The following is a 23,693-nucleotide window of genomic DNA, read 5'->3' as shown; positions in this document are numbered from 1 at the left end:
TGACTCGCATACCATATAGGGCTTTAGTGTGAGGCTTCACAGATGTGCATCTTTCCATTACGAGGAAATGTAATGGTTATGGTGGCAAAAAACCTCATTAAAGCTTATATTTAGGGCTGGCTCAGGCTTCCCTTGAACCAGCCTCTTGTTCTGCTGCTATAGGCTTAGAGCGCCATGGGACTTTCACCTTTATCTTTCACCTCTCACCCTCTACGTCTCTTTCTCTTGTCCCTTAAAAGCATGTGACTGACTTAGTGTCTGTTTCTCTCTTTTTGCAGGTCCCCAGTATTAAAGGTAACGCCATGAGTCGCCTGTCGCCCACTAGCAGTCTTTTAACAGCACCTGGTAGGTAGTTGATATCCATCTTTTTTTCGACATGTACTGCACGTCTTTCAGAGGGGTCCCTCCTCTATCGCTGCCTCGAGGTTTGTTTTATTTGTTGAATTTTTGTGGAGTTTTTCCTGATGTTCTGCTCTGTTTAAGGACAGAGTGTGTCGCATGTGGTACACACCGTAAAGCCCCCTGAGAGAAAAGTGTAATTAGTGACGCTGGGCAATATTAATGTGACTGATTGATTGACAACACGCTATGAGGATTATGTTCCTACTATTAATTGTGTTAGATAAAATGATGAAACGCAAACCCCCTTACCATGTATATCCGGTGCAGTCCCGTCACCCAGATGCTCAGCAGTACCAGCAGCATTAATGAGCAGCCATAATGACTCCAGGCAGTTAGTTAGAGTTAAATGGAGCTTGAACACCCAGCTGACAATGAACCGTCCACCACAGAGAGAGGTTGATCAGGGAGAGTAAAGGCAGAGCTCAGGCCCGGAGCTCTGGAGCTTAACCTGAGACTTCACGTGTTACACACACACACACTCACACACTGCAGCGAGGCGCTCAATGGTGAGGAATGCACACCGCTGTAAATGTACACTCATTAGGCTTCTGATCTCATTTTGTCAGACTGCTTCATGTGTTCTTGTTAGTAAACTACCAAGCATCTGTGATGTTCTTGCCAAACGACAAATAGATTTAATTTTAAGGTATTTTGTTATTCTAACACTCTTCTTGGTCAAATCATTAGCATTTTGTACACTGGATTTATGTTTAGTTTGATTAATTGGTCTTGAGTTTGAACAAAAAGGTTCCATCTCCATCTTTAGTTGGATTCTCTTAAAAACGCTACAACTGTTACAACTTTTTAATATAAACTTCGATTTTCTATTTGCATGTTCACATAAAATATTAAAACATTTAAAAAGGCATCTTATATTTGCTTGTTGTTGCATACAGGAGATCTATCAACACATCAAGGCTTTAAAAAACTCTGTGTGTTAATTACAATGCTGAGAACAAACAAAATTTAAAAATAGCAAATAAACTCTAAAGGCTGGAGCACTCACCAGAGCTGAGAAGAAGTGCAGATTGATAATTATCCAGAGATTGCTTCTCCGGTTGACCCCTTCCACATTACTCAAAGCTATTTGGTAATAAAAAGATATTGATTATAGCAGTATTAAAGCGTTAGATGTTGCTGTTAATTAGCATTCATGGTGTAAAAACAACAATAAAAGCGAACTGAAAACACCGGTAGACCTCTTTTATCTGCCATTAAAATAAAATAAATGATGGAGGAACTGTTTTACGACCACATGACTCGGCATTTGTTCTTATGTGGCCACTGTCACCCGCTGAGGTAATGCTGTGTCTCTCATTGCCCTAACCTTGACAGATTATTGGCCGTGCTGAGAGAACCCGAACCATTTTATAGCTTGAGAAATATTGGCAGGGGAAGGCATCCTTGTGAGGTAAGCAGCTGTGCTTGCCATATTGCGTATCGATCCGCCTTGCGCTGTGATGGCTGCACTTAATTGGATTTATATTGTAAACAAAGACTCACAGTATGAAATTTGAATTAGCAGATAAATGCTATCCATCAAAGCAAATAATAATATTTTGTGCACTGGAATGCAGTATTGGTATTTGGGAGATTTATCAGCGCTGTAAACGCAGGCAGAATCTTCTTCCCTCCCAGGTTTACTCTGCAGGCGCTGCTCTTTGACGGACACACGAGCCGACGAATAAACACAAACAAGCTGGGATGCAAACACACATATCACATATCTTTCCCTATAAAAAAAAGTTACATGTGACTTTGAAGCTTAAAAAAGGACAAAATAAAACACCTGAGGAAATTCACTAGCTCAATATGCTAAGCCAATATGACTCCCCAGTTTGAACACCTGCTTATAGTCTTGACTTTATGAAAACCCCATATTACCCTTTCTGCAAATGTACTTGTATAACACATGGAGAGGCTGAAAGCAAAAAAAACCCAGAGAAATTCACTGTGATTTCATTGAAAACATCTCCGCCTTTTCTTCACCCCACAATCAGTCTCTTACGGAGTCCTTCGAGGTCTCAGTTCCAGGTGCAGATATTTCTCTATATGCAGATGATGTGGAATACAGCAATGTCCTGTTGTCTCACTCTCTATACAGGTTCAAACTAGGATTAAGATAGAGTTGTTTACACATGACTTTTTTCTCATTTAGACAGACTTCACTATAATGATAAACTTGCCTTGATGTTCTATTCCATGTTTTTCATTTAGTATAATCACTGCTGACTGGTAAAGCTCAGAGAGACGTTTTTGTGGCATTGACTTACCTTAATTGACATATTTTGTGGATACCTTGTCAATCTTCTCCTTTTTTTTTTGACTCAATTAGGAAATGTTGATGTTGACTTATTTTGTCCAGGTGTCGTCTGGGCTGGGATTGGTTGAATCCCCGGTGAAGCACAACAGGATTGGCCGTCCGTCTTTCTGGAGTTCTCCTCTGCGGTTTGGTAAATCAGGTTTTAGTTTTTCTGATACCTGTTGAAAAAACATCTTTCACTAAAACTAACTGTGTTGGATGTCGGGCCAAAAATCAACTTTCTTTTTGTTGGTTAAAAGAATTGAACAAAACATCTGAAAACAACATCAAAAATATGTATTTTTTTATGCCCAAAGAAAGAGAGGAGCAAGTCCGGCTTATTTCTATAAGTTGGCTATGCATCCATTTAATTGTGATGTTAGGTGACCAGTTACGTTTTTACTTAATTTATTTATCTTTAAAAAATATATATACAATATTTGGGTATTTGGATCCCGACCTTGCTCTTGCCTATATTGAGATAATGTGTATTTTATTTCCCTTTAACATAAACAAATGTATGACAGTAGTGAAAGAGCCTTTGCTGTAATAGTTTGGTAGAAGCTCAGGTCTTTACAGTGGCCCTATTCTGCTCATGTTCAGGTTCATCTTTGTCTCTACTGGGACATGTCTCCACGCTTTAATGTTCAGAAAGGTCTTTATTTTTCTCATCCTGCCTGTGCCGCAGCGCCTCTTTTCACCCTCTGTCTGAAACCAGAACCCAGTCTGCTCTGATTGGTTAGCTGGCCAGCTCTGTTGTGATTGGTCAACTGCTCAAAGGACTTCATGTCAGAAATCATCTGGCTGTACACCCACCTGCTCACCTGGAGAAAAAAATAATCTCTCACCTTTTGTCTCTTTCTCTGTGAGCGAACACATCCAGATTTAGACCATCCGAATGTTCCCTTGATGACCTTGAACACCATGACCATCTAAACTTGAAGGGAATGTTTCTTTTTCATGTATTTAATTTATTCTTAAAATATTCCATGATAAAAAAATGTATGTAAATGACTCTAATACTTCTGCAATGCTTCCTCGGCTTTCTCTCTCTCTCTCACGCTCTCCCGTTTGTATTCATCTCCGTCGCAGAGAGGCCAGATTTGTGCGAGAAACAAACACAAGCACAAAAATAAATTAAGAGATCAAAACCCATTGAGAGGAAATGAGTCAGTATTCCACACCGTGTACAATACAATATCATAGCAAATTAGCAGATTTCAATGGCTTCCACTACCATAGATTTACAATGTTCAGTTGGCTGCAGATCAGTCCTCGATAAATTGTGTCACTTTCCTTTTTTTTCATTAATGGTTCTGATAGACAGTGAGTTGTAGATGACCATGAAAAGAAAGCAGCTACTGAGGTGTGAACAGAAAACCTGGGACTAAGAGCCAGCAGTCATGAGAACAACAGCATTTGTTCACATCCTACTAAACTGCCATTGTGACCACATTTTAAGTCCGATAAGCTTCTCTACAAAGGTACAACATATAAAACTGTTAAATATATAACTTTTTAGGGCCTTTCAAAATACAATTAATGACATTTCTTCACTCCTTCTTTTCAGACTCGATAGCTTTTATACTCTCTGTAGATATCATCAGCTCTTTGATACGATGTGCGCTCCTGATCCAACTCGACGGTGCTTCCTGCAAAGGGTCCCAACCGTAGCTACTGAAAAATGCAATCATTTTTTTTTGATACACAGTTATACGTATGTAGTACCTAGATCTCCAGTTCCAAAATACAGTGGTGGGCTTAGTCTGAGAAAAAAAATGTCTGGAAAGTTTTAAAAGTACTCCGGTGATTGTGCCTCCGGACGCCGGGTGGGCGGAGGCGACACAAACAGCAAGTCCACAAAGTCTGTTTCTCATAATGATCACTTTTGTTTTGTTCTTTGGTCTATAAAAATATGGGAGGTTTACTCCAGCAGAAGGCCTATTCACAGCAGAGAGCGCTCAGTTTTTTTTAACGGGCCCCGCGAGGCGGTCCGAGAAGCAACAGGGTCCGGTGTGTCATGATCCCGTCTTCGCTCTGGAACTCCTGCTCTAGAGGCTATGGAGAGATATGTGAGGAATCCCCTTGTTCGAGCAGTTCCAATCACATTCCTTCCAATGAGGCAAAAAACCATTCGTGGGGTTATTGAAGGTGTCCGATGCTCCGTGGCATGAGCAGGCGCTGCTTGTTTCACAGAGCAGGCAGATAGAGTGGAGAGGAGGTCGACGCAACGTTCTGACCCGATGACAGATAGCAGGAGAGAGCAGTGACGAACCCGGAGGGTGGGAAGTGTTTTACAGCGAGTCGTTTGTCCAGTGTCCGGGGGCGAGCGCGCTCCCTCAAACAGTCACTGCCTGGTTTTCCCAAATCTGGCTGTGTTATGAGACCTGTGAATCAATGAGAACAGAGCAAACATCAGGGGATTGTTTGAGCACACAGACATTGACACAGTCTTTGCAGCTCCTGCATCAGTATTAGTGCAATATCTTATTTCTACTGCCTGTATAGTGTTTTTGAAATATTAATGAAAACATGTCCTTTTCATTTTAAATCTTGGTAATGTAGGTTATAAAACCTGTGTTCCATTGCGTACCCTAACCTCTCAGCTAACATTAGATCTTGTTCAGCAGGAAAAAATAGCATTTTCTGAGTAAACTCTAGGGGTTTTGTGCTAGCTGTTTCCCCCATTTCTCTAGGCTTTTTTTGGGTAAGCTAAGCTAACTAGCTGCTGGCTGTCATATGTATTATTCATGCGCAAAAGTGTTGTTCATCTTTGCAACCACCTTCTGAAAAGAATATTTTCCCAATTTGGGAATAAAAGTTTATCTTTGCAGAATAGTTTGATATTTTTAGAAAAACTGCTAATTAGCGATCTTGCTAGGAGTTATAGGACAAGATTGATGACACTATTATGCCTGTATGCTAAATATAAAGCTTCAGCCTGCTCACTGATAGCTTAGCTTAGCATAAAACATGGAAATGGGAAAGCTAACAGGCTATATTGTGTTTGTCTAGTCCTTACAAAAAACTGGCAGCCTCTTGCCATTTCCTCCTGCTTCCAGTCTTTGCGCTAAGCTAAGCTAACTAGCAGGATTATGATGACCAAACCTTATGTCAAGTCAAGATTAAACATTTTCTGGCATTGCAGCAGCTCCATTTGCAACAACAGAAATACATTGAAGACAAGAAACAAGGATATATCATTTATCATAACATTCTATCCCTTCCCTTAGACACATTTGATCTGGTAAGCTCTATTTCAACATGCAGTATAACAGGCAGATAGAACACATCTTTCCAGAAAACAAATAAGCACTTGTTTTTAGGGGGAATCATTTCTCATGTGTGTTACGTTAATGCTTTGCTCCTCACCAAATGGAGGCGTTAATGACAGTACAGATTTCTGGTGGAATTGTGAAAAAACAACAATCCAACAGCTTACTCTCTGTCAAACTGAAGTGTTTAGCCGGTCACATATTTAGGCTTTTTCAGCGGGTATAACCCAACAACAAAGCGAGTCTGGCAGAGCAGACAGTGAGACACAATAAATCTCCCAACAGAAAGACAAATCTGGAAGCCTCCTCACCATCTGGCCCCCGCCAGCCACACAGCCAACTCGAGAGAGGCGCCGGTGCTTTTCAAGAGTGTTGAAGTTTATTTCATAATAATAAACTCTTGATGATTTGACGCGGGGGCTAATTGCCATGAAAGGGGCAGGTGTTGCGGGGAGCTCTAGCAATGTTCACAGATGACAATGTCTGATGCTCCAGGAATAATAAACATCTTAATAAGCTCGGGGATACAAAGAAATAATGTCACGGTTGTGTTGATGCTAGGCATGACACCAGAGGAATATGACTTTGCTAACTGAAAAATATTCAATCCCAGTGTAAGCACTCCTATCTCATTCCTCCTAGTGGGCACGCTGTGATTACAGTGGCACCAAATGGTCAAAGTGCCTCAGACAGAATCATAGAATAGAAAGATTGTTGTAGAAATTTCAAGGAAATGGAATTCAAAAAGACGGCGCTGTTTTTTCCATGGTAATTTTCTTATATTTCTCTATGGTTCTCTCCCTTTTTCCAGACAGCCACACGGTTCCCTATAAATCTCCCACACAAATCTCATTTCGGGGAAATGCAAGCCTTCTATTTGAAAAATAAGGAACGAATGTCAGATGAAAATGAGATGAATTCGGCCCTATGAATAAAATTCACAGGCCCTAGGTGATTATTACCTCGGGTTTATCAGGAATCGACCATATTACTCTATTTTATATCTCATAACAGTGGCAGAATATTTCACATCTTCGCGACAGAGGAAGGCAGAGCTGAGGTAAATGTAATGCAGAGCCCGTCTGGCTGTAGAACACAAACAGCGAGCACGGCGGGGTCTTGTTATCCAAACAAGACCGAAAAGAGACTTTTTGGAGTGAGACTGATAACTGCTGCAGGTGTCTTTGTAACAGGAGGGGACATAATCCATCTGTGTTAATGTCCAATTTGTGCAGGCGTCTCTTGTTATGGAGCTAGCAGACGTTCCACTCAATACATATTGATATGTACCCAGCAGCATTCAATGGAGGATAAGGAAAACATTAAAACCATTTGATTTCAGGGGCGTCTCTTAGAGCTTCCTATCTCCGGGCAAAGCTGTGATGCTTTGATGTATAAATAAGCGTGTGTTGTGTGCTGCCTTTCTTATGCATTTTGCATGTGCACTCAAGTGAAGGTGCATGCAGCCTGTTAGAACTAAAAGTAAATTAAACACAATACATATGGAGGCGCTCTCCAGCTGGGAGTAAAAGCACCCAAACACACGGCCCCAGCTTGACATTTCCTCCCCGCCTGAACTCGCGCTGACTCCCTCGAAAATGTCACAGCGCTGTGACCCTTGATGAACGTGTGAATGAGCACGCACAGGGGGAACATTGATCTGCTTTGCCTCTTCAAACTCTTTATCGAGGCTCTGATGGATGTGAATAAAGCAGAATCTCAGGAGTGTTGAGGCTGATTAATTAATGAATGATTGATCGGATGAGTTTGTGCACTAGCTGAAAGCGTCGCCACACTACTGCCGAAAACATCAGCTAAAGGGGAAAGGGCTTTTTCTGCTCATCTTTCATCCTAAAGTGCTCACGCTTTCTGCATGAAATACTTGTTTCTAGTACCCTCGCTGTTTATTTGGAAGCCTTGTGTAACTGAGCCTGCTCTCTTTTGAATACCTTGATGAATATTTATAATGAACTCGCAGGTTAGGAGCGATCCACAGGTTAATGAGGAAAGGGAAATCTCTCATTACATGCCGCGAAAGTCGTATAATGCCTGAAGCAGACGCTGAGATCAAATTACATGAACATGCATGCACAGGCCTCCAGATGCTAGGCCCCATTCCACATTAAGAGAGAGTTCAAAGCTATCGGGGGTGTTATGTCATTATCAACCCTTTCATAGCGATTCTCTTCAGAACATCAAAGCAAACACAGCTCACTATCTGCTTTCTACAATGTGATCAGAACTGTAATGCTCAAGAGGAAACATTAGAGCAGATTTACTACGTAGAAATAACAAAACATCACTGATTTGGTTCATAACTAAGATATGTTCCCCCCTCGTCCCTCGATAAACTTTAAAGCTAAGATGATATCGGCTGATGCATTGTGAGCTACTGTATGGGATGTCCCTGCATGACATCAGATTAGAGCAGGCGATATGCTGTTCTTTTATACCGTGCGTTATGGGATCAGATGTTTAAATCCAATCTGAGATCGCCTTCTCCGTTAGTAAATAGACAATAATCTTTTATATGATGCACTGTGAGAGGATCTGGTCTATTTATAGTGTCACATCTCTTGAAGACTTTCTGTCTGGCCTGAAAAGCAGCTGGATCAGATTTCGTCCCCCGAAAGCAAATCATAACTCGGGCCATAAATGCTGACGATATTGACCAACAGAAGGAGCCTGTTTTTGAGAAACTCTATGAGAGCAGGCATTTTTATGACTTTGGCCTCATCCCTTTTATGGCTTTGTACACTGAATTTACTACATGGCTACGCTCTGTTTTCCAATCACATGCATTAATATCTGTCTGGCGCCTTGCTTTATTCCAGCACACAGACGCCATCTCACACAATACTTTAAAGACAAAGCATGCCAATAAAGCACGGCAAAAAGAAAGCCGAAAAATTAACCGACGGGTTCTACTGATATCGCTGCACACATGGATTTTCTGTGTTTAAACACACACTGGGGACCCGTCGAGCTTATGGAGAAATGAGTAAACCAAATAAAGGCATTAAACAAGCAGACGGTTGTTTAAATTGTATCTGGATTTATGTGCGTGCCTGTTTCTGCGTTTGTGCTTCCTGTTATGCAATGAAATTAATCAGATTCTGGAGGAAATACATAAAAAAGGGACAAAACTCAATTACCCACTTTATCGTTTCCCATACATAAGAAAAATTGATTTTTGAACAAATGGTACAAGAGCAGAAGGTATTAAGATGAAAACATGACATATTGTCATTTTAGTGTTTTTTTTAAACTAACTAAACTAATGTTTTAAGATAGAATTGTTTCATATTGGGTTAATTTTAAGGTTTTTATTATAAAAGAAGAATATTTTTGAGAGAAATTTATCACATCGGGTCACATCTCCTTATAGAAATGTGTCATGTCACAATACATATGATGTTTTACGATGCTGTATGTCTGACTGGCACAAATTCTACATTTTTCATTTACACTACATTTTTCTCATCACTGCTTTCCGTTTTGAAGAAAATGAATAAAAAATGTCTCAGGCTGTTACAAAAGCAGCTAGATAACCCAGTGTTTTTTCCTCGAATGGCATCATTGTTTATGTAAAATCAAAACACAAATATTTAAAGATTTGTCACAAATGAAAGACTAAAAGGCGATGGTGTAGTTTGTTGTACCTTGTTTCCTCCAGGAGGCTCTTGTCCCTCTGTAGCTGCTTGTGTTGCTTCCTGTCTTTGCGGGACCAGGGTTTGGGTGGAGTAGTTGTGATGTTGATGATGTTGGTGGTGGAGGTGGTAAAGTGGTGTTGGCAGATGGTTTTTGGCTGTCTGTCAAGGGGTCATCAATGCTCTCCATAGTGCAAGAGTGTCGAAGGGGACTCTTGTCGCGTCATAGAGCCTGTGGGGAGAGAGGAAGAGGGTAGGGGTTATAAAGCATATAATGACCATGCAGTATTTTCATTTTCAACCAGATTCACAGCGCCACTGTCACCACCTCCACCTTTATTAATATCTCTCAACAGTTAGGATTTTGATTGCCATGACATTTAGTGTGCAGAGATTTGTGGTACCCAGATGATAAATCCTGCTGACTTTTTCCTCCACTACCATTATCAGGTTGCAACCACATCGCTCTGCATCGGCCAATCGGGTGACTACTGCGAAGTGAAACCAGGTACACCTCAATAAAGACCCTCCCTTTTGCTAACGTAGCTCCCAAATGGTGGAACAAGCGTCCCTCTGATATCAGGACAGCAGAGAGTCTACATATATTCCTTTGCAAACTGAAGTCCCTCCTGTTTCAGATCAGGTTACATTTTTATTTGTCTAATAATAGCAGAATGACATAACCGTCCGCCTGCTTTGTGTTTATGGCTTATTAGTTAATATTAGCATTCAAACACACTATGCTAACATGGCCAACAGGATAAACATTGTTCCTGCTAAGATAGATAGATAGAATCGGAGGATGAAACCCTCTTTATTTGTCACATACATGCACACAGCAGAGCACACACAGTGAAATTAGTCCTCTGCATTTAACCCATCCTAGTACTAGGAGCAGTGGGCAGCTATCGTGCAGCGCCCGGGGAGCAATGGGGAGGGGGGATTGGAAGTGTCCGGTGCCTTGCTCAAGGGCACCACAGCAGGGCCTAGGAGGTGAACTGGGACCTCTCCAAGTAGCAGTCCACTTTCCATATTTCAAGTCTGTTCGGGGACTTGAACTAAGCTAAGCACAGCACAATAATGAATCATCATGACGCTGTGAGCACGTTAGAATGCTAATGGTCACATTTAGCTCAAAGCACTGATGTACACCAAGTACAGCCTTAAAGCATTGCTGCATTATTAGCATTAAAAGCATGTGAGCATATCTTAAAAACTGCAGCCTTTAATACACAACACATAAAAAGAGTGTTATCCACAACTTCATTCGCTAAATAAACCATTTTGAAACCAGTAGATTATCGGAAATTATAGCTAAAAACAAGTTTTCATTTTGGAGATACATGCTTTTCTCCTGAACGTTCACCATGCTAATATGCTAGTTGGAATGAACCTGCAGCTCCTATAACTGGGCACTGTAAGCAGTCCATGCACAAGCCAAACATCATCCTGTTTTATGAAATCAATTTTTATTTTTTGTCCACATGGAAAGGAAATTAGGAAACTGGGCAGTGTATCACACGTGGGTGGGCTTTTATTGGCTAGCAGAGGCTCAATTCGATCCCACAAGCTCCTAGCTGCTAATACGATACAAACAGACATGCTAAGAGTCCCAAAATCTCTTCCAAAAATGGCAGATTTAGTATTTTCCAAAACGAGACACGATGCGCTGACTTAGCTCCCTCTAGAACACAGAGGCAGCCACAGCTAATGGTGAGAGGCAACAGCACCTCTCTTTTATCTCCCTTTCTCTCGCGGCCTGTCTGGGGTGGCCAAGCAGCTGTCTTCTTAGCGGTGATTCTGTTCAACCCACTGTTGGATGTGCCTTGAGGGCCCAGAGGGATCAATTACCAAGGCCGGTACTGACCCAGAACCGCAGGGGCTTGGGCTCCCATCAGGCCCAGCATGAACTATATCCACAGAGAGACTGACAGGGGGAAACAGAGAGGAAGTGACGGGAGTCGGAGTGGGAGACTGGTAAATGTATAAATGCGTAAATAGTCTGGGAGACACAGACGGCCCCGGGGTTTGTCATGTGTCCTGTTTTAGTGGGGATGAAAACAACCTTTATGTCCACATAAATAAAACAAGTCTGTATGACGAGCTTTACCCTCTCTCCAGAGTGTATAAAATATTCATAGGCTCATACTATCACACATTATCATCATGCTCAAACATGTTACCTTTATACCTACTCCTTTCTCCTCTCCCGATACGTCTTGATTACAGTAATCACAGTCTTTTTCTCAGGAGTTGCCACTTCTGTTCAGAGCTGTTCAGAGCTGTTCACAGCGTAAATACCCCAATCAGGATCGAACTAATGAAACGTGTAATTTAGACCTAGTTACACATTTAACGATCTGCTGCCATTTCCATTGTTCCACTTCCTACATTTTGAGTCACTTTTTTCTTTATTTTCTCTTGGATTTTAAAGGTAACTAGTAATTGTTACGGATTACATTTAAAGAGGCCATATTATGATGATTTTCAGGTTGATATTTGTTTTTTATTGCCTCTACTGTGAGATGTGAGATACTTTTTCTCATCCTGCCTGTGCTGCACCACCTCTTTTCACCCTCTGTCTGAAACCAGAGCCCAGTCTGTTCTGATTGGTCAGCTGGTCTGCTCTGTTGTGATTGGTAAACCCTTAGAGATGTCCGCCCCTTAGCTTATCAGGTACAATGTGTTAGCCAACAGAAGCGCAAGTGTTACACAGTGATGTCATTATGTTTTACGGAAGTAAACAAAGTAGTTCAATGGAGGCGTTTTAGGCAAGGGGGGAGTTTTGGATTTTAGCCTATGCAGACCATTTACATGCACACACATCTAGATAACACTACAGGAATGGGACAACCCTAAAAACCCTGATGTGGCCCCTCATAAAAAATCCTCCTAATCCACAGCATGTGTATTGAATGCTTTGGAAACACAGATTGTTCCTGCAGTTACACAGTCATAGAATTATGACTTAATGAGAGGAACAAATACTCTTCAACAAGAGCCACTGTTGGACCGATGCTGTGTGTCTGACTGGCACAAATTCTCTGTATTTCACTCACTATTTTTCTCCTTCACATTGCTTTTCTGTTAAAAAAATTAAATATAAAATGTTCGTCTTATCAGGCAGTCACAAAAGCAGCAAGATAACCCAAGGTGATTTGGTTTCCTCCTCTAATGGCCGTCCTCACTCTTGCCTCTTTCTCACCGAGCACCCTGCGTCGGCACATGCAGAGAGAGAGATAGCTCCTTTTGTCGTTTCATCTGCCAGTCTAAAATGGTGGAGGGCACAATGCAGAGCATCCTCCTCTCCGGAGAGAGACGGCGGTGAGCCTTTCACAGGGAGGAGGAGGTATGGGAGATGACTGCAGAGACTACACATCGCTTTCCAAAAAGACAGTGCTTTGGAGAGACAGCAAAGGCAGCATTTGACTGTGGTGACTGTGTGATAACATGTAAATCTGATCATTTAGTGTCATAGAGGGAGGAATGTATATTTGGAGTGGGGAGTTATCCCCTTGCTGCTGCCTAAAAGTCTTTCTCTATCTGGCGATTAGCTGCTTTAAAGCTTTCTGGGGGGACGTTTCATATTGTGTCGACAAGACACTGTGACTATTACACCAACAAGCTTATTGAAGAGGCTATTGTGATGGCTGTGTAGCATAAGACAAAACAGACACGTTATTTTGCAGTTTTGGCACAATAGGAATCTCTCATTTTAACTTTCTCTCACCCTATTGTAAACAAATTCTACATTCAGTCCAAAAGATAATCTCCACCATTTGACCCATTATTCACTCAATCAATTTAAAACATGTCAAGATAACCCGGGGCCGGCCACTGATCCACTTGGATTGGGGAAAACTAAAATGGCAAGACAGAAGAACGACCAAACTGAATTCACTAAGGTAGGGCATGTGCTCAGGGTCAGGCAAGTCCCACAATACTTATAAGACATGAGCTTGGACATTTTATGTTACAAAAATACCATTTTTAATTATTACTGTAAAGTATTACCAAGAAAAAACATAATTGATTTATCATTTTGCATTTGTTATTTAATGACGCCATTACGTTTTATTGAGAGAACGGGCTCAGCTACAGTGCATAAGTTATGATTGGACAATTGTCATCCAGGGTTGAGGTTGAGTGAACGGTCAATCGGCAGAACACTTGTTTTGTTTTGACAGATCTCTCCGGCCGGTATTCCTGCAAGTGCTTATTTATCATTTTTATGCCCATTTGCGGTTGCCATAAAGCAGGCTTTTTGGCAGGTGTCCCCTTGAGGTAAAACCAGAAAATGAAATGAAGTGGATACTGATGCGGTCGAGTGTCCGTGTGCATTTTATTGTTCCATTAATACAGTCATGGGGAACCTGAGGAGCTCGTTTATAGTCTTCGAATCTGATATGGTTCATTTAAGGGATTCCATTTTCTGTTAGGTCAATTCGTTAGAGGAGAAACTTGTCACTGAGCTGGCGATGCTCTTGATACTGAAAATAAATGATGTGCTCTGGATTCACAACCTCTGCTGATATGTGTCCTCTCCAGTTGTGCTGCTAATAAAAGTAACCTCACTCAAAACGTCACTGTCAACGGAAAGCAATGTACATATCAATCTTCATATGCTTCTTCTCGAGCTGGCCCTAGAAAAAAAATCCATATTGTGTTTTTATTGACTGGTACAACGTGTACTCTGCAGAGCAGGGTCAGAATAAGATGAATGCGTGGAGAGGGGGACAGAGTGACAGGGTGGGGATCGAGTCAGAGGGAAAAAGGCGAAAAGGAGTCAAGCGGAGGGAAAACAAGTATGCTAGGAAATTATTTTTAATCAGCGGCTAAAATTGAAGGGAAACAGCACGCATCAAATCTGTCTTGCAATTTAAACTGAGCTGTCTTGAGGTAGACAAGAGGTCAGCGGTGTCATCCTGGACAACTGTCTCCATCGCGTTTGACAGAGAAAACACAAACTCTCAAACATTTGTCCAATACACACAAACCGCCTCCTGACATTTGTCCAAAATAGACCTTTATGGGGCTGAGTCAGATTGACTTGGCTTAGTCAAACGCCCGAGGGATATCTCTGTTTGTCTGCGTTGATGTTTTCGCACAAACACCTGACAGACAGGTCGGACATGCTCACTGGACTGTGCACAGCCAGCAGTCATCCTTCTGCGATATCGGGGCAGCAGTTTGGGTCTAACCTTGAAAAGCCTGAGGGGGGAAAGGCCCATTTGTTCAAAGTTAACCTGAGGGATTCTGAGGAGTAAATTGTTTGTTTTGTTTTTGCCCGTCATTCTCCCTCGGGTCAGCAGATAATAAGAGGTTTATGTAATTTTTGCTTTGGAGAATCAGCCTTAACCTTTAACGCATTTCCGGCAAAGCTAGGTTATGTGCATGGTTGAGTAAAATCAAGTCAAATCTTTTAGGCTTTTGCTCAATTTGCACACGATTAAACGGAGCGCTCACATTAGGCCAGTACATCCATCACATAAATGAATATTTTCAGACAAATTTTAAACAATGACCCCGAGTCGCTTGTTGCAAGTTATTAGAGTCCTTGACAGTGAAAGCTGCTTAAACACACACACAGACACACACACACACACACACACGGACAGGCACAGATGAGTGCACATAGCCGTCCAGCCATTTGACTAGCTGTCACCGGGCTTAAAGTAGCCAATGAAGCAGGCATGAAATACCTGTCACGTCTCACATATTGTCAGCGTAAGCCGATGACATTGACTGACGTCCTAAGCAGGATATGAAATGTGCATGTAGGCCAAGGCGAACAAGGCACCCTTGGCAGGAAAGCAGGGCCACATATTCATAACTCTGAATAGCAAGCAGCTCGAAACATCCGTAAGAACACTTTAACAGACACGTAAGAAAAAACGTGCATCTATTAGTCCGACACCTACACAAGCTCTTATATCTGTCAGATATAATAAATGGATCCAGCTATACGTTGCCTATAAGTGTGTGTGTGGCCTATCTGCCAGCCCAGATAACAAATTACTTTGTAGGTTGAACATGTCACGGATGTCACCTCAGTGTCAGCCAGGTAAATGCAGGCTGGTGTCATGCATCTGAGAGACTCGCGACACAGAAAGGGGCCACAGAGGCTGACTGATAAACCCTATTATCTTTGTGTGGCATTCAGTGTGTGTAACTGCTGTGTGTTTGTGTGTATGTTTGTCTTTTTCTTTTAGGAGGAAGGAACAAACAAGTTAGTCAGCTGATGACTAAATCATGACAGATGCATTAATGATGCCCCACCGGTCCTTAGTGCGCACCCATTGACATTCAAAGATAGGGCAGCTTTGTTGTGTGTGTGTGTGTGTGTGTGTGTGTGTGTGTGTGTGTGTGTGTGTGTGTGTGTGTGTGTGTGTGTGTGTGTGTGTGTGTGTGTGTGTGTGTGTGTGTGTGTGTGTGTGTGTGTGTGTGTGTGTGTGTAACATGTTTCTCAAGTAAGACTTTTTTAATTGGTACAGTAAAGACGGCACATACAGAGCAACAGTGTTTACGTGTCTGGTAAAGCAGTGGGAGGATGTAAGGGTGCTGGAAGGCTGTGTGTGTGTGTGTGTGTGTGTGTGTGTGTGTGTGTGCGTGCGAGAGATTTGGGGTGAAGTGGAGAGGAGGATGCTTGGAGAGCTGGAGATAGGATTTGAAGGACGGGCGGGTGAATGAATGGGCGGCATCTTAGTGAATGCGAGTGGCGGCTCCCCATCTGCTGCCATCGTTAACATTAAGAACGTTCCTAACTCAAGCTAATTGCTGGCGACAAGGAAGTAAACAGACCGCGTACAGTTTGTGGAGACGAGCAGAAGACAAGGAAAAGGGGGGGGGGAACTGTTTCAAGGCATTGTGAAGGGAATGCTCAACTGGTTTTCTTGCTGTTATCAAGAAGCCCTACTTGTGACTGACAGTTGGAGATAGGGCTCCTAATCTGCAATCAAAACTAATGAACACTCTTAAAATCCCCCAAGACTCCCATTATCAGGCAGTTGCAATACCCGATACTTTAACATTAACTATTTGTTATATGACTATTTGTAATGGCAACACTTTCTGTAGTTCCCTTAAATTCAATGGAGAATTTTACCGTCTTTCAGTTCATTGTTTTGGTTTGAAGCCGACAACTTCGCTGATCGTAGCATCAATTGACAGCTAAAGAACCCCAATGTTCCCTGGGATTAGGTAGAGACCAAAACAGAGCTAAAAATTGAGAGAAACTTACATCTGATGTGCCCAAGAACAAAAGGAATGCTAATGTTGCTCTGTGTTGTGCAAGGAGTCAAGAGCTTTAGGAGTTAGCCGCACAGTAGCCATCTCCAGGTATTGGTCATACCTGAGAAAGGAGGCTGTAGCAGCAAAGGTGAATTGATTTAAATTAACGGTGCCTGTTGTCAGAGGTAGATTCAGTTTTTTAACTCTGAGTATTTTTAGTATCATGTACAATGTCCATTATTAAACAGTACTGTTTTCAGAATCAGAATATCGTCCCACAGAGAGGACATGTACATTGTTACGTCAAGTAAAGTAGAAATTACACAATTTAGTAAATTATACAGATATAAATATACAATTACGGTTTTGATATGGCATCCAGGTGAAACTATACATTGCGCAGCTATTTACGGTACATATACAGTAGATATTGCAGGGGTGATATAGTCTTTCTTGTTATGTGTGTGTGTGTGTGGGGGGGGGGGGGTCTACCAAGGGCCATGATGGCTGTACAGCCTGATTGCCAGAATTTGTTCATGGAAAACTGTTCAATAATTAATTAAAATGTGTCTTAATTTTGTATTTATTTATTTACAGCTCAATTGATTTTCTATGCAAACACTTCACTTGCAGCTCTCAGAGCCATGCTGTTGTCGAGGCCACTGAGGCAGTAGGTCCACACATTTTGAAAACACCCACTTGTTTGTGTAACCCTGAGGAGAGAATTGAGAGGCTGAACTCACCGTGGTTGTTTTAACTCGGCCTCCAGGCTGTGTACAAGTCCAGCCAGATTTATTGACTAACAGGTCACAGCCTTCGTCCTCCAAACAAGGCACCATCTCACACCACTGCTTTTTCCGAACGATACCAGCTGCAGAGAAACAGTGAAGAACGATTAGAAAGTGAGACAAAATTGCAGGAACAAACCAATGAAGAAAAATGACGGAGAGAGTCAGAGATGTAACGATTAAAATAGAGGGAGTGGGTTGAGGGATGACAGATGTAGAAAGACAGATATGGGCATAGATTTAACAGGATGGAAATTGATGGAGAAGGGGAGTTTTGAGAAAAATGTAGAAATACATTTAAATGGAGTGAAAAAATGTGGAGGATCTTGAGGAGAGGATTGGAGGAGAGGTGAGAAATGCAGGTGGATGAGGAGCAATGAAGTAAAGACACAATTGAGAGATATGGGAGCAGGGGGTGACAGGGAGAGGAGGGGAAGATGGAGGGAATCAGACAGACGGAGAGAGCTGTGATCAGTCAGGTAAATAAAATCAAACGTCACAAATGATATTGAGTTTACAGCCTTTCTTGCACTCATTTTACACAGGATAAAATAGTTGTTAGCTTCACCGCAAGAGGCATACAGCTATTAAAGTGTGTGACATTTAACACTCACGAGACGTCCTGATTTGGGTTTTTTTAACACTGTCTGCTCTGCTGGATTTCAGTTGTCTACATTTTTCAGAAAAGCCGCGGGCTGGAGCTCATTTGTACTGTAGGCTCCAGAAGTGTGTTCTGCAGGTGCAATGCAATATTTCAATTCAACACATTTATTTTGGATTCTTATATTGAATTGAATAATAATAATAATTGAATAATTCTTTGCTTTTGAGAATTTGCATCCCCACATTTCTTTTTTTTGTTCCAACAGCAATGAGTTCATGCACTGAGGAATGCTCTTCCTCGTCGCTCCTTGAAAAGAGTCATTGAAAGCATCCTAACCGATCAGCAGGAGCTCTTGTAGTGCAAGGACAAAGACAACACCTCTCACTGCCACTTTCTCAAAAACTCTGATTAAATGAGTTTGTGTTTTTTGTGTAAATGTGTTGGTGCTTTTAAGATAGGAGTGATATAGCAGCAGAACAGTTGCATGAAAAAGCCAAAATGAAGGAATCAATGTTTGAAACCTCTAACTTCTGCCACTCCAATGGCTTATTACTGCAATGCAAACATGACCAGATGGAGAGAAAAAGAGAGTATGCAATGCTATTTCCTGCTTTAATTTAATACAGTAGCTTATATACAGTATCCACTCTCAGTGACAACAGTGCAGGAATTAAAATGACTGTAATTGACCTGCTTTTAGAGAAGACAGAATCAAAAAAGGGTGCTTGAGCTCATCTGACTATGAGGGGTAAGTCAGGATAAGATAATTGTAAGTGACTGCTCCTGTCACTACCTTTAAAGAAAAAAACATGGATAAAAACACCTTCAGTTAATTACTAAGAAAACAATCAGAAATAATATATGCCGTTACTGCTAGAGGCTAAATAAATCACCACTCATTTGAGAAGAGGTTAAAGGATCACTCATAGACATTACACCTGTACCTCTTATATCACTGATACACATCACTACACTACATAATAACAGCTCGCAATGTGAGGTGTGAGATTTCATGTAAACAAACATTTGTATTAATATTTTCTGGCCCGACAGTGTGTGAAATATAATGGCTGCTGGGTAAAAAAAAAAAGATATAGATATGTGGTGTCACAAAGTTATATTTGGCTTACAATCACTATTAAACCTTAAAAAAAACGGATTACAAATGTAGATAACACTCTTGACCATTAGAGAATAAGGGCCGGATACATTAAGACAGACGTTCATGTGCATTTATGGATGAAAAATAGCATTCTTAATGGATAACAGTAAAACCAATGAGTTATAGGGCATAGATACATCATACTATCTTTACCGTGGAGTTCAAGGCATGCTGGCTCTCTAACAAAGCGTGTGGGGATTGTGCTCGGCTCCATATCTATAAATTTGCTCTAAGGGCACCTTGAGTAGCTGTCGTAAACTCACATGTAGATCACATGTGAGCACCGGACCTAATGCTAATACCTGTTCCCCATAAACAATATTTATATATCAATCAACTCGTGAAATATGTATAGCTTCTCATGGCTAAATAATGAAAGCACCATGAACATCGTGTCAGCACAGTAAAGAGGGAGCTTGAAATTGACACCAACGTAATGCATTATTATTTTTGAGTGCTTTTTGCTGACATGCTACTTGATGTTAAATTACCTGCTGCTACCGTGATTTGCCTCAAGGCTAGCTCCACAAAAACAATCTAAAACGTGTGACTACAAAAAGCAAATGGAAATTGGAATATTAGCAAGTGTTGTCGTATTTCTTTCAGAATAACCAAACTACATGTACAACCTAATTCTTCCGTGAGTACAAAACTGATAGATCTCAACTTTTTGCAATAGACTCAATGCTGTTAAACCATTCAAGGCAGTGTACGTATTTGTTGATATTCAAAAGTGCTAACAATGTGGTTGTCCTGAATGTCAACCCTTATATGGTTTAAGATCCTTTCTTCTACTTCCATCTTTATTGTGTCCAACCAATCGAAACAGAGTAAGGATTTTTAGGAAAGATTTTCAGTCTGTGGTCAAGCATAACCTGGTCTTTCTCTGACTAGCGTGTCCCTACAGGTGTGCCTCAGGGATGTGTTTTATTCCCCCTGCTTTTCTTTTTAAATAGGATTGACATGCATTGGTGATCCTGCGCTTATTAGGTATGCTGATGATCTTATACTGAACTTTTTACTCGCAAGATGTGAGCATTTTTAGACTTTAAAGTTCAGAATTAGCATGTCAATAATACAAGGCATCCACATAAAGAAAGGAGCTGAAGGGTGGCTACAGCAAATTAAAGAAAATCAACATTATGGGTTGATGCCGATCACATTTTCTAAGCTGACCATAGATCTTCGGCTAAGCATGTTCTCATCTAATATCTTATTATATGGAAAGATGAAATAGGCTCCAACTGTCCCAAAAAAAACATGCAGTTTGACAGTGTACAAAATGCTGCCATAAAGTCAAACACTCAAAGTCTCACGTTAAAGACATCTTTTATTCCCTTCTCTGTGAATATTTATAACAGGTGCCTTTCAAGCACTCCTCCGAAACACCCACACACCATGAATCTTCTAGCCTTTGTCTTTTTCTCTTTAAAGAAGTTTTTTTTAAAATCTTTTCAACATTTTATCACATATTTATTTATTATTTTAACTTTGTGTTTTGTCCTGATGTTTTACAGTGAAGTATACCAGTGCCAAAGAAGAATTTCCATTTTATGTAAATCTAAAGGACAAGAAAGCGTTCTGAGTTTGAACCTACAATGAGCTTTTTCGGCAGCGGAAAGAGAAGTGTAGGGAAGAGGATGTAAATCACGCTTTTTAAATGGAAAAGGGAAGCAAAGAGCAGAGGAGAAAATTAGAGGACATATTGAAAGCACGCCATTTGCTAAGGTGAAAGAATAGAAAGTTGTCAGTTGCAACAGCTCGAGGTTTGGCAGCGTTCTCAAGATTATGTTTTTTTGTTGCTTTTTCCTTATTTAATACATTTCTGTGAATTCATCACATTGTCAGCAAGGTCACTTACGCAATTCACTAAGCGCTTTTGTTTCGCTTCTAAATTACCATGCAGTGGGGTGACCCTCAGCTGATGAAGATGTATGGCGCCGTCAGGTCAATACTAGTAATGAGGGAATGAAGGCTGTTGTGTGTGTGTGTACAAGTGTTCCTCTCCACATGTATGTTAGAGATTCAAATGTTGACAAAAAAAAAAACTGCTATGTGGGATTACTCAGTCCTAAGTTTTTAAAGCAGTAACCGTCTGTCTGCTGTTCCTTATACATATGAGTTTATATCAATAATGAATTAAGTGATTAGAGTGTTTGTTAGTTGTGACAAACTCCAACCAGTTCTTCCAAAATCACTTGCTGTTGAACATAGTGTAGCATTTAGCATCTAAATAGAAGATCTTCAATCTTCAAATAGCCACTTGTATCTTTCAGGAGGAGGAGACCAAAAACAGAGCTAAAAGTGAGTAAATATTGGACTAAATTTGACACTTGCCAGGTGTCCGGAAACAACTCCAATATAATGTTCTTTTAATCTATCCACTAAATGTGGACAACACGTTGGCCATACCAAATGTGTAACAAAATTAGTCATTTTCATCTTGTTTTGCTGCTCAAAAGCGGCCAAAAAAAATCAATGCCAGTTCTGTAAAGCAAAATTAAAGCCACTATTAGCACTCCACCACCATGATTTGGTTACTGTAAAACATCATGCTTGATTTAAATGATTCGTCAAGCAAAAACCCAAACACTCCTTTTTTTTCACGCCACCTCAAGAGGCCGATAACTTTGCAGCTTGTTTCTTTGTGGATGAAGTTAGCTCAAACAAACATGGCAGCATAATCTACTGCTTTGGGATCCATCTGTATGTGGTTCCAAAACGCTCAGATTTCAACCAGATCATTGCTTAATTATATCCTGTTAATAGTCCACTGCTCTATGCAGTTGGCTTAGTAGTGCTTTACTACTCAACAATGGGGGTTCTTGGATGAAGGAAGAAATGATTGGCTTCAACATATTGTAAAGCTACTATCAGTAAGCCTCCACCAGTCTTCTTAAATCTCACACATTTTTTTTTATATCACTGTGTTTATATTGCTTTGGACTTGATAGTGCAGCCTGTATGTTGAATCCCCACATTTTAAACGACCACACAAACTTGTTCTCACTGTCAGGCGACTCGTCCAATCGCTGCTATTTATCCTATATGCAATCATAAAGCGTAAAGACAAGTTGAGACACAGCTCTTATCTGTCACATTTGGATACGCTTCACTAACTAAACTCATCTCCCAGCGACATCTTTGCGCGTAGTGACACGATCCGTTACCGGTCGACCGTATCACTGCTGGTGTGGGTGCCGTGGCTCGAGTTGAAACATATAAGATTCAGCGGTTATATGAAATATAAAATCATCTGTTAAATACGCATGCACACATGCAGGCAGCCAGGCACAACCCCGTCAGTGAGCACAGGCAGGCATTGATAGAAATACACACACGGGTTTGATGCTATGTGTAAGGGAAGGTATCAGCCGTGGTTTCATCAGCAGGAGATAAGGAGTAGAAGGGGAGAGAACATTATTACACCCTCCATGGGACACTTATCTTCCCACCAAATGGTAGATCACACTCATGTCAACAGCCAGCATCTTGGCCAAATAAATTCTGACTAATGCCATGCCAAGCCCGAGATGGCAGGAGAAAGAGTGTGTGTAAGACTGTGTACAGGCAGCAAGATAGTAAGACAGCAGAGCAGAAAGACAGAAATGTGACCCTAATAGGAAAATCCAATCTGGTGTAATAAATGCAGTGTCAAAATAATTTAAAGATAGTGCTTAAGATAAGACGATGTGTTAAGATAATTGTACAAATCAGATACAACCTGAGCAGGTAGCAGAATCAGCAGTGTGTCAAGAGCTGACGATAACCCCTAACCCTTTGCAGATCATTTACATGCACAAAAACCTATAATAACACACTACAGGAAAGGGAAATATCACAAAGCATGATGTGGCCAAATTAAAATACCAGGAAAACACAAAGACCTTGCATCAGGATCCTACAACCAGATTTACCCGTCGTAAAGTAGAAATATGAAATAGCAGGACATGGAAAAAATACCTCAAAATTGTACAGAAGTACTTGAGAAAAATGACTTTCCTCCCCTGCTTTTGTTTTCTATTTCCGTCATGTGCATGAACACTGTGTGCCTGTGTGAGGACTGAACTGCTGTCTGACAGAAGCAAATCAACATCACTCCTGATTCCCCGCAATGAGCTGCTTGCCAAATGGAGCTCTCGCATACACACAAATGCATTTTCTTTCTGCTATTTCTCAAATCCCTGCCACTTCTGCCTACCTGTACCTCTCTAATGCATGCTGCTCAGGCCTCCCAGTGCCCAGTAATGGCGAGTCAAATAGCCTTTTAAACAAATCCA

The 23,693-nt window shown here is 41.1% G+C and overlaps 1 protein-coding gene and 1 long non-coding RNA gene across 3 annotated transcripts in view; one reads left to right on the top strand and one right to left on the bottom strand.

Moving 5' to 3' along the window:
* LOC134878951 (uncharacterized) overlaps positions 1 to 346 on the top strand; it is a 144,636-nt gene extending 144,290 nt beyond the window's left edge. Inside the window, exon 3 of the long non-coding RNA XR_010167754.1 lies at positions 279 to 346. This is a non-coding gene — a long non-coding RNA (uncharacterized LOC134878951). The remainder of the gene's footprint in view (positions 1 to 278) is intronic.
* Positions 347 to 3,412: 3,066 nt separating this feature from the next.
* The window catches only part of LOC134878949 (chemokine-like protein TAFA-5), a 121,991-nt gene continuing 101,710 nt past the window's right edge, over positions 3,413 to 23,693 (bottom strand). For both annotated transcript variants that reach the window (XM_063905137.1, XM_063905138.1), the window contains exons 3-5: positions 17,603 to 17,730; positions 9,642 to 9,861; positions 3,413 to 5,091 (exon numbers count right to left, since the gene is read on the bottom strand). In XM_063905137.1, coding sequence (XP_063761207.1) covers positions 9,853 to 9,861; positions 17,603 to 17,730 — 137 coding nt within the window. In that variant the 3' untranslated portion in view covers positions 3,413 to 5,091; positions 9,642 to 9,852. The remainder of the gene's footprint in view (positions 5,092 to 9,641; positions 9,862 to 17,602; positions 17,731 to 23,693) is intronic.

The sequence above is a fragment of the Eleginops maclovinus genome, chromosome 17 (genome assembly GCF_036324505.1).
Source record: "Eleginops maclovinus isolate JMC-PN-2008 ecotype Puerto Natales chromosome 17, JC_Emac_rtc_rv5, whole genome shotgun sequence".
Classification (NCBI taxonomy): domain Eukaryota; kingdom Metazoa; phylum Chordata; class Actinopteri; order Perciformes; family Eleginopidae; genus Eleginops; species Eleginops maclovinus.
The sequence above is the reverse complement of the archived record's forward strand: the minus strand, read 5'-3'. Positions and strand labels throughout refer to the sequence as shown.